Source organism: Pararge aegeria, chromosome 16 (assembly GCF_905163445.1).
Source record: "Pararge aegeria chromosome 16, ilParAegt1.1, whole genome shotgun sequence".
Classification (NCBI taxonomy): domain Eukaryota; kingdom Metazoa; phylum Arthropoda; class Insecta; order Lepidoptera; family Nymphalidae; genus Pararge; species Pararge aegeria.
In genome coordinates, this window is record NC_053195.1 from 9,524,531 (window position 1) to 9,536,592 (window position 12,062).

The 12,062-nt window shown below is 34.1% G+C and overlaps 1 protein-coding gene across 1 annotated transcript in view; it reads right to left on the minus strand.

The window, feature by feature from the left end:
- LOC120630455 (WAS/WASL-interacting protein family member 3-like) overlaps positions 1–12,062 on the minus strand; it is a 78,204-nt gene that overhangs the window by 5,279 nt on the left and 60,863 nt on the right. Inside the window, exons 7-8 of the mRNA XM_039899693.1 lie at positions 4,225–4,389; positions 2,568–2,702 (exon numbers count right to left, since the gene is read on the minus strand). Coding sequence (XP_039755627.1) covers positions 2,568–2,702; positions 4,225–4,389 — 300 coding nt within the window. The remainder of the gene's footprint in view (positions 1–2,567; positions 2,703–4,224; positions 4,390–12,062) is intronic.

The window sequence follows — 12,062 nt, forward strand, 5'->3', positions numbered from 1 at the left end:
ATTTTAAGTGACAGGTAACTTTTAATTATCGCATACAAAACGTTCTTAAATCATAATTAGCAACGTATTTAAATGTAAAATTGTATGAACAAGTTGCGTATAATTTATTACTGAGTAAGTCGTTTAAATCGTTGAACGACTCTGTTTTAGGTTTTCGAACCTCAAAAAAAGGATCCCTGTAGGATCGGTTTGTTTTACGCACGTTTGTCCATGTGTCAACATCTTTCTTTTCAGGAATAGCTTAAGAAGGAAAGTTATAACTTATCGCTACTTCTCAAGAATAGCTTAAGAAGTAAAGTTACAACTTATCGCCAATGATCTTTTAAAGCTGTAGCTGTGTGTAAAAAAAAGAAACAGACTGTCAAGACGGATTTCATAAAAGTCCCACTAAAAGACTGCTATCAAAACTGGGTAGGATAGAAAGGTACTTTCGAGTGACCTACAACTTTGAAATTCAGCACGTCATTTGAAACCAGTGAATAGATAATATTTATATATTTAAAATATTTTTTTCGTGATGAATCTAGTATTTCGGAGGTTTGAAAGGTCTAATGTATTACATTAGGTCTGGCTGGCACGTGTTGAGACAGACCAAACAAAACATTTTAAAACTCAGAAAAACCTTTTTGTAAGCAAGTTTAAGACATCAAGACGCTATCGCCGGTTAAAGGCAGATAGCGTCTCGGGATTCTACTGAGAACTCTCTCCATTTTATCTTGTGATAAATTGAGCCGGCATCTTTCAAGTAGCTTTGTCATTAGAAAACATTCATGATAAGTGTCAGTAAAAGTAACGTGGGATTAACGCGTGCATCTAACTATTTAACCTAGTATTATTACTATGTGAATATTAGTCAACTTTAACTGTTTTTGCGTCTGAGTAATAGAGCTCTTAAAGTTAGTAGAAACATGAGAAACTTTGTCTTCAAAACAAAAATCATAAATGTATGATACACATTGGACAGGCCGTGTTAAATTTTTACAATCTTTTATTTGGAATCGATTTTAAATAGTAATTGCTGCAGTGTCGTAAGGTAACGGTGAAAAGGAATTTGTTTTTTTTTGCTCAACAAAGTTTTTTGACTTCATGCAGAGGCCATTATTGACAGACTATTAAATTCTTACGGTACTTACAAATCCTGTTACGTGCAGTAAGTGGGCAAGAATACACTAAATAGCGTAGGTACGTAATTTGAGTTGCAAAATGAATTTTGTATAAACTATAAAAAGAGTACGAAACGCTTTCGAAAGTATAAATTATATGATTATATGATAAAAAATATATGATTACCATTAATCAATGTATTAGAAGAAGGTTTTTTGAATATAGTCGAATATGTTTAAATGCTTGTAAGTTTAAGTCATTATCTTAAATTAGTAAAAAATTATGTTACACTTTATGCATTATACCTCGCAGATCTGTAGGTATTCAGTTAAACCTTGATAATTACGGCTGTTACAAAATTTAGGTTACAATTTTGATATAAAATCATTCTTTTAATTTCTCAGTTATCCTATTGAAATAACTTCTTAAGACATTTTCTTCCCCAAATCAGAGTAAATAACATTAATATAAAAAACTTTAATCAATCTTTAATCCCGTAACTGGGAACAGAAAATTTATGTAAACATAAACATCAAATCGACTCAAAGAAACACTAATAACTTTCCTACATTAAAGATTAACAAAAGGGCTAACGTAGGTATTATTAGCAACTACAAATGAATATGAAATTGTCTTATTACTTATAATGCCGTTATGATTTTGTAACTTAATAAGTCTTTGCAGTATATGATACTCAATATTATAATTTTATTTGCTACTAATCTATATAAGAAAACCCTTTTCCACATTATTGAACTGGGGACGGTTGACCAAATAAATATAAACTATACTATTTGCCAAACTAGGTGCAAATAAAGGTATTTACCCTCAGCGACTATTGTCGTCAGACCTTCCAAACGTATAATATATGTGAAACGCAAAATAATTTATGTTTAAGATTTTATTAACACACATATACATATCTAAAGCTCCGGAAGAATCCATGCATCAGCAATAGATGCATCATGCAGACTATGCCAATCTCTGCCCTCACCACATGTGCTGTATGAAAAACAATCAAAGGAGGTTCTTAGGCTAAGAACCTCCTTTGATTGTTTTTCATTTCATCTCCGTCAAGAAGAAGCTGGTGTCATTTAGCAAAGTTGTTTTAATACCACACTTACTAGCTTGGATTTTGCAACACAATGATAGAATTTTACTGCTTTTCATTTCTAAAACTTATAGCAACAAAAAGTTTATTTAAATTATGATACAGATAAGAAAAAAAAAATATATTTAAAGGATTTTTTGCTGAGCAACATGACGATAGTGCGACCTTGCGCAAAGTTATTAATTTTAACTAAAACAAACTTCGCGAGAGTATAGGTATGTGTTTAATATTCCTTTTTCACGCAGCAAGAACGTTTAAAGATTGCATGGAGTGTGAAGATATTCAGAGGCACCTTTTTTTATCTCAGGAAATCAAATGCAAGTACGCTAGAAAAAAATACGACACCACTTACTTCATTCTGGTCCTGAGCTTGGGGCGGTGGTGGTGGTTGGAAGGGACCCATCATCTGTTGGGTTGGTGGCATATTGTGAGATGCGGGAATAGCAATCACGCGCATCTGACGCGGCGCCGTCATTACTCCGGGTTGCTGTTATTATAAAAAAACCTTTTGAACACTCACAGAAAAACACATATACAACCATAAAATATTAATGAAGAATGTATAAGCGAATATCTTTATGGGGAAGCGAGACTTTTTTGCTTTGTTACTTGCAAATCGGTGAGTCGGATTGACAATATTGACTCCTTAAGTCAATGTATCAAACTCGCAGAGTTAAGTACCAATTCGCCGATAACAAAGGCGCTCGGATGTGTCTGTTATATCTCGCTAAAGTTGGAAATCTTTATAGTCAAAAACAAGTCGCTAGAAATCACAAGCAGACGATTGGTTTTCACGATGCACCGTTAAAATAAAGCCGACGAAACCAAGCCGCCGGACTGTGTCTGCTGGCTTAGTGTGACGACTCCTTTAGTTTACATTTTATATTTATGAACAGTAAGTATTTTAATTTGGTTATTTACAATTTTTTTCTTACATTTTATAAAAATATTCCTTTTTTTTATACAGGGTTAAATGAAAAATACCAGAGAGCTCTCTGCCTATAGTTGTTTACATTAAAACTAACAACTTTTATTTTACGATTTTTTTAGCTCGATTGTTTGTGAAATATTCAATATTCAATATTTTACATAGACTCTACTTGTTTCTACTCTGTAATGTAACATCGGCAACAACGCACGAACCACGACTCTATCGTGCGGTCACTGACCCGACTGCGCGACGTAGTTCGATCACATATATTTGGTTTCACAGTGTAATGTCACTTTGCAGAAATAACAGGATTTATGATATTTTTGTATGAAATAAATTAACATTGCATTTCGAAAAGTCGTAGAAAAAAGTTGTTTGTTTTAATGATACAAGGCCGAAAGCTTTCTGGCATTACAGTATTTGATGTATTCTTTATGCGGGCCTAGTTTCCGATATGCAAATAATCGTACACAGTGGCTGATCCGTCGTGGATAAAATGGCTGAAGTTCGAGTCTTTATTTTAGAGTGATCTTGCAGTCATGGTCAAATACCCTAAAGTAGGAAAAATACATTACTATAAAATACGTACTAGAGGGAAACACAGCATCCGCAACGGAGTTATGCGATGCCACAATCACGCTGTATATTCTTAAAAAATCGTCTAGCAAAAAATACGCCCATAAATAACCAGTGTTATTGAGCCCTAATTTTGTAACAGCAGCTCATAAATTGAACGTTGGGCAAGTACAAAGCATTCATCATCATCACTTCAACCGACTGACGTTAATTGCTAGGTAGACATAGGTCTTTTGTGGGAACTCCAAAATCTTCAAAATTGGCCTTCTTGTTTCCAGCGGCTCTTAGTGACTCGTTCGATGTCTTTCGTCCACAACGTTGACCAAAGCTGAGTTTACCGGTGCAGGTCACGAGCTTCTTGGAGCCCCAACGTCCATGTTGACTCTCCTAGCTATGCCTCCCGCATTGCCACTTCAGCTTCGTAACTCTTTAAGCAATGTCGGTAACTCAAGTTATTCTACAGATCCTCTCACAAAGCTTTAATATACTAAGGAAATATTACCTCATCTTCCTGGGGCTGCGGTGGTGGTGGAGGGGGTTGGAAAGGTCCCATGTTCTCGGGAGCAGGGGGCATGTTGTGAGATGAAGGGATAGCGAACACGCGTTGCACGTGGATACGCATCTCACGGGGACCGTTCATCTGCTCCTCCGAAGAATCCCATGGCATCTGAGAACAAAGAGAAAATAATGTTAATAAATGTCAGGGTGTTCTTATTCATTTGCGCTTGTTAATGAGCATTTATGTATTTAACTAAAAAAGGTTATGTATTTAATAGTTAAAGAGCGGACCTCCCCGGCTTCGTAGGGGGGTAAGTTAGAAGGAAAGAGTAAATTTATTTTTTGGTTGCTTGGTTGCAAAGGATAATATAATTTTTTTGTACTTAATTATTTTATATAAATCATCTATCATAGATTTTCTAAATGATAGTCAAAATCGCGTCAACATAGGATTTGGAAGGAGAACGGATAAACAGCCAGACGTGGTAAGCGACTTTGTTTTATACGATGTATAAAATCAATAATCGCGCTAATCTGCAATCATATTAAGATAAGCCTATTTGTATATACATATCCACAGACCTAATATTAGATATCTATGAAATAAACGTGTTTAAGAATTCATAAAATCTGCGCACGAAGACGCGGCAACCGCTAATATTGAATATATGCAGATATACGAAGCATAATTCCCTACTGACACCTATTCAAGTAAAATCATCATCATCAGCCTATTACCACTCTGCTGCTCCAATGCGGATTATTGTACTTTAACAAAAATTATCACATGTACCAAGAACCAGGTACCTACGTGGACTCCAAGGCACGGTCAACTACGGACTAGTACTGAGAATTTTAACAGAAGAAACCCAAGGCCTAAATATTTTTAGGCCGATGTGGAAATCTAACCCAGGACTCCACGATCCGTATTTGTCAATGCCTTCCACTACATCAACGAGGCAGATAAAATATTAAGTACTTATATATAACATAATTAAAATTATTTACTGTTCTATTCCCTCAATGTTATATTGAAATCAACATAACTTCGAGGGAGTAGAACAAAACAAAAAGTTTTATTGAAATCATTTCAATATAACATTGAGGGAATAGAACAGTAAACACGATATGAATAATGCAGCCGTACCTCAAACGCATCGCGTGGTCACATCGCTAGAGATGAAAAACTATCAGGAAGCAATGACCTGACAGGTGCGAATGTGTGCGAGGACAAGTAACAAAGGCAAGGCACACGAATTAATGAGGCAATGTCCGTCATCGTTTTATAAAGTTTGTAGCTATATCGGAAAATAGCATACATTGATGGTTCATTCAAACTATCTGGTGTAATAAATATAAAGACGCGAAATAGTTATGATAGCCCGTAGCCGAGTAAGTAAGACTTGGGCTCCCTTTCGGGGGTCCTGAGTATGGTATAGAAAAAATACCAACTTAAATGCTTTAATAATGTGAATACTGTCGCTTGTAGTTACTCTACCACCGGTTCGAAAGGCAGATTCTGTTAAGTCTACCAATCCGCACTTGGGCAGAGTGTTGGACTGTAGACTAAGCCCTTCTTGTTTTTGAGGCGACCCTTACCTTGTAATGGGCCAGTAAGGGGTCGATGATGATGATAGGTAAGGAATGATTGATTGAACGCACCTTAGCCGGCACGCCAACAATGTAAGGTTGCAAAACCGCAACAAGCGAGAAACTTAAAAAGTGCTATAAATAAATACGTTATTCTGAGCGTAAAGATTATGAATTTCGCAATTAGTGTCATATTGCATCCCATTAAGCATTCTTTATCTTATTTTGCCATTGTCCCACGTTATAAGGGTCGGCACAACATGTCTTTCTTCAATCTTGAAGACAGAGTTGCTGTTTTGGTTTTGGCATACCTATAAGCATATACTTGTAAGCATTAAGTTAATAAATTAGCAATAAACATAAACATTTTCTAACAAGTACAGCAAGTATGTTTTACCTACAAAGAGATTGAATTGGATTTTCCAAAATTAATCTTGTAGAAACTTTGTCGAAGTCCAGCAAACCAACAGTACAACAGAAAAAGATGGGCGTTTGCTTGTGCGCGGCAATGAGATTCAGTTAAAGATACTAACCTAGTTTAAAGCATCTCGTGACGGTAAATACCAGAACAATTCATTTTATAAAGAACTGAGTAGATAAGTTTATATGTACGTGTGCATGCAAAATATGTAACTCTTACCCCGAAACTCTTACAATGGGTCTTTCTACCGGTCATTCTTCTACAAGAAACTCTTAAAGGACATGGTTGTTAATCGTGGAAGAATCTTTTCTTTATCTGAATACAGAGGTTTAGAAATGTTATTTTGGTCTCGATATAGCTGTATTCCAAACCAACCGCCTTAAAATTTATACGAAGATTACAAAGGTACAATTAACCTTACACCTACAATTAAAAATCTTTCCTATAATCAAACTGTCTACGAATTCTCTGAGCTCACGGCATTCTCTTAATTTTTGGTAAAGGGTCTGTATTGGGCAATGCTAGAAGAGGTTTCCGAGCTACCTTAATCCATGTTTTTCCAAAACACTATATACCTAAGTGTAAATTTCCGACCTTTGCTGACATAGTTTATATGATTGTTTTGAGAGATAAAAGAGCCCGTAGTTCTTAACAGTAACTATTTGTATTGGCGCCGCATAGTAAAATGAATAAATAATTATAAACATTACAAATTTATTAATATTCGAAGGCAGTACAATTAATACGGAACCAAATAAAAACAAGGAAGAGGTGTCACTCGTCGCATTGTCATCGTGTCCTTCAATAGATGTTAGCACGCGTTGTTGTACTTAGAACATGAAATATATAATCTCTGTGACAGGCTCGTTTGAATTTAAATTTATATATTACTTTTTGGAAATAAATACAGACTTGACAATTGAATGAAGTATAACTAAGCAGTAAGCTATAAAAATCGATAGTAAATGTGCATCTAACAAAATGTAGGCATTAATGGCTGCTTAAAATTCAAGAACTTTTCTATTAAAGAGTTTTCTATAAAAGTTCTACTTAAAGACAATTTTACGCACAGATGTATACTGTGTGTAAAATTGTGTGTGTATAAAGCCTTGATTATTTACATTTTTTGTCATTTTTCTCTTTGTATTTATTCAGTTATTCAGTTAATTATGAAATTCATTTACAGGTAAGTTTCATAGTCGCAGATTATGAAACTTATCTGTGAATACAGCTAAATTTTCATTACTTTTATTGATTAGGTTATTTGTAAAGAAAGAAATAAAGCAAAAACTTGTCCCTGGCAAGTGAAATGAATTAAACTCGCACGCTCGCTTTTATCTCCTTAAATGATGATTTAATAGGTAGGTTAATACAGTAATTTGTTAAGCAAATACAGAATACAAATAACGCTTTCTCTTTTTCGTATATATTTCCAGAGCTGGTCGGATTTGTGGTATTCAAACATCGTTGTTGATTATTTTATCTAAATTCTGAAGATTTCTACGAGTGAAACATTTTTAAAGTTTACATTACCCGAGTGTTCAAAATAAATAAGTTATAGAAGGCTTATTATTGCGACCAGTTCAAACACAATGATTTAACTAAAATCCAAAAAAAAGCCAAAGACAAAGTCTATGAATACCGTTTTATAAGTATTCCATTTTTATGTAGCCTGTAAAATCAACCAACGATAACTGACAAATAAAATATGCATATAAATACCAACAGCCTTAGTCATAGTCAGATCTCTACTAAGTATCTTTTCTTATAGCTATCTTACAAAGGCTTCGACGCAGCATCAAAGCCTTTTTGAGATAATTACTATTTAATCTGGGATCGGAACCGGCTTCGACTGCTTTTTTATGTGTGGTGTGGATGTAATTGAATTAAACGGCATGACATTGATATCAGATTAAGATAAAATAACCTATTTGAAACACAAGTTATATCACTAAAGAAGATTCAAAAAATATTTAAATCGATATGCCGCTACATTGAAATTTAATAAATTTACATCTTTTAAGACTCTATTGGGTAATTGGTACCTATATGTTCGATATTACAGTAGAACATTACACAGTGGGGCAGAGTATTTTAAACGTACGAACGTACATTTAATTAAACGTTTTAGAGGGAAATTCTCATTGATGCCTTGGGATCGAACTCTAAACATTGGAAAATGTACCTTATAACCACTAGATGCTTTGGGTAAAATAAAATAGAAAAACGAGTATAACAATTATATTTTTTAAATATGTTAAACTGTATTTTATTGGACGCAGTATTTAAACTGAAAAACAGCCATTTCAAATTCTTGATATTGTATTGCGTTTCGTAGTTGCAAACCAGTGCACTTCGACAAAAGTCTTTCTTTTGAAGTGTCTCTGAACTGAACTCCTATTACACGGCATCGCGCCAATTGTATTCATAAGTTTTAACACAGATTTAAGGATATAATAATAGACAAGAAATTCTTGTCAAAATTACCTTTTTACTCGTAGTTACCTTTTAACAAAACTTTTAATTTGTTTTAGAAGAAGCGTTATACTAAAATATTTGCATAATATATGAATGCAATTAACAAAAACATCTTTAAAATCGCAAGGATTTTTTGCATTGTTATTTCTTCCTTCTGTTTATGGGTAACAAATATTAAGTATCTACATAAATGTAGTTATCCAGTTATTTTTGCCTTGACTCCAAGCGCTGACTATAACTATTCAAGTTTAATGCAACTAATTAACAGTTAAGCAATACTTCCGTTGATATTACCACATTTCCGGTATACTAATTTAATACATTTTTTTTTAAATTAAGTTCAGCTATTTTTAACTTATTTATTTCGGAAGCGGATAACCATGATATTAAATCAGTTTAAGCTAAGTGTTGATGTTCTTTTAAAGCTCATTCGTGCTTTGTTCCTTGACATAATTGAAATAGAACTAAGGCTTTTTACTCATGAAAATAACAAAAAAATTGAGACTTTTAAATTAAATATACTTCTTACAATTTAAAACTTTATAAACGTTTTGTTCGGGCTTGTTACAAAGATATCGAACTGCCTTGCTATCTACGTTGTAATATTATGTGATTGATCAAACGTTGGTCCTAATAATACGCAGTGACAACCATAATCAGCTGTGTTTACATTTTAAATCAATATATGCCTTTAAATATATGTGAATGCATGAGGTCACGGTTTGCAATGGTTTTTTTTGTTTTGTTCGCCTCGTCATTATTTTAGGAAAAATTCAAAGGAACAGTCAAAATGTTGAAAAATTGGAATTGGTAGTTTTGTACAGGTATTGTCAGTTCTGTTTACTTTCTATGTATTATCTTGTGTCTGATTAAATGATTGGATTTTACTTCATTAAAACCCGTCGGATCATAATGTTATTCAATAAAAGGTTCAAACTTTCTTACATATTATGTCGTTTAGCATAGCAAATTTTTATCTGGTATTTCCACTTTCTTAAATTTAAATCAGTAATCCAATTTAACATTATCAACAGTTTTAGTAATAAGATATCTAAGAAAGAAAGTAGAAAGCGATATTTGGAAATTTATAAGACGAACAGTAAAATTCTGATTATATAAGTAAGTATTCCATTTAGTCTTTATAGTGTTCTTAATACAATTTTATGATTTAGTAATCTTTATGTAATACGCAATAGGCAAACGAATAAGATTTATTTTGGAAGGTCAATTTAGACAGCCATTAGCTTCCTGTATTCTGATTTTCCATGTTCATTTCGAAGATGACCTCGCATTTTCAGTTCCGTATGATGCGGGCCGGCTTCAGGCGAGTATACATTATGGAAATGGATTGTAGCAACATTAATATCATCAACATTAGGACTAATATTATTATCGAAAAGCAGGGGATTAAAATATTTAAAAAAGCGGTAATGAACTCTTAATTTATTTATTTAAGCCTTATAACTTTCCTATACTTAACTTATACAACTACAGTGAATTATGTATCTACTACTTAATCTATTATTACTTTATGTATAATTTTTATGTATCAGGTAACCCTCTTCGGTGAAGGCCTCCTCCAAGACTTGCTATCTTTCCCTATCCTGAGCTATTTGGATCCATTGTGGACCCGCGATTTTCTTAATATCATCATCCCATCGAGTACACGGTCTGCCTCTGTAGCGCTAGGAGTTCTTAATATGTAATGGTTAATAGTATACTGTTCACTTAACTATTTTTCTGAGTGCAATTTATTTATTCCCAGGTTAGCCTATCATCGAAGATTTCCATGAGATCCTAGTCACATTAAAATAAATCTTTACTGCCCGCAAATCTATATTAGAGCAGTGTGTAAGCCGTAATGCCCATTTCTATGAGCGAGGTGGCCAGAAGTGGGTCATGAATAGGCTTTTGATGATGATGAAATTTAAATGGAGCCTGCTGTAGACGGTATACCAATTCAAATTAAAAAAACCCGAATCGTTTCAGAATCAATGAAAATATAGAGTCACTATGTCAAAAAATATATATTAATAATTGAAGGACCAATCAGACAGCTCACTTAACAGTAAGTGGAGAACCATCGCCTATAAACACGAGCTCTATCACAAAAAGCTCTACTACATCTAGGTTCACTTTGAATTAAAAACCTCCTCCTTGAGGAAGAAGTTGGATAGCCTGGCATTAAATAAACTTCATTTTAAATAACCGTTTATAGATGCAAAGCTCGATAATGAAATTCATATAGGCAAACATATATTATTGCGAAATATAATTTGTTTTCGCTCATAAAATTATGTTTTGTTATATTTGACTGCCTTAACGCGCACTTATCGGTAGATTTGCGGTATGCGTATAATATAACAGCACTACCCCTAATCAGTTAGCCCACTCTCGTCTTAGACTGCATCAACACCATCAGGTAAGATTTCGTCAAGGGCATCTGTAGTGGCCTGAAAAAAATTGTAATAAAGGTTTCCAATCAATCTGACTGGCAACCGTTTTTACGATCCAATTAAATACCGGAAAGACCTCCGTAAACTTAGTTTTATTAACAGCAATTTAAAATGATAATTTATCTCTATATTAATCTAATCCAATATATTTTTTTAAGAGGCCATAATTTCTCAAACCGTAGTGAAAAGGTTTGTAATTAATGTAATATGTTTATTTGTGTAAGTCGATACCGATCCGTATTTTATTTATTCCACTACAAGTTAGCCCTTGACTGCAATCTCATTTGGTGGTAAGTGATGATACAGACTAAGATAGTAGCGGGCTAACCTGTTAGGGTGTATGGTAGGCATACCCCCTAATCGGTTTCTACGCGATATCGCACCGGGACACTAAATCGCTTAGTGGCACGTCTTTGTCCATAGGGTGGTAGCCATGACCAGACCAAAGACAATTCAGAAAGTAAAAAATCCCAAAAAGCCCCTGACGGAAATTGACCCCAGGACCCCCTACTTAAATTCACAGCGCTCAACGTTCCGTTGCGCCAGGGAGGTCGTCAAAACACCCCTAATGACAACTCTTTCTTGTTACCGCGCTTTTCTTACCGCTTACTTTGTAGCATATCATAACTATGCTGGTTCTTAATGACTGTATTTAAAAACAACATCCTAACCGCATACTAGAGTCCTGCACGCTGCTATCCATTTAAGTTGAATATCTTTCATCCTTGAAGAAGTCGTGTACAAGTCCGTAAATGCGCAATTTAAGATGGCCATGCATAAAACAAATTAAACTTAAGGCTTCAACTCCAAATGATAATCGGCATATAGGTAAACTGTGTGTTATGATTTTTAAATGTAATCAACTTGAGAACTTATTAAAATGAATGGTGGAAAATT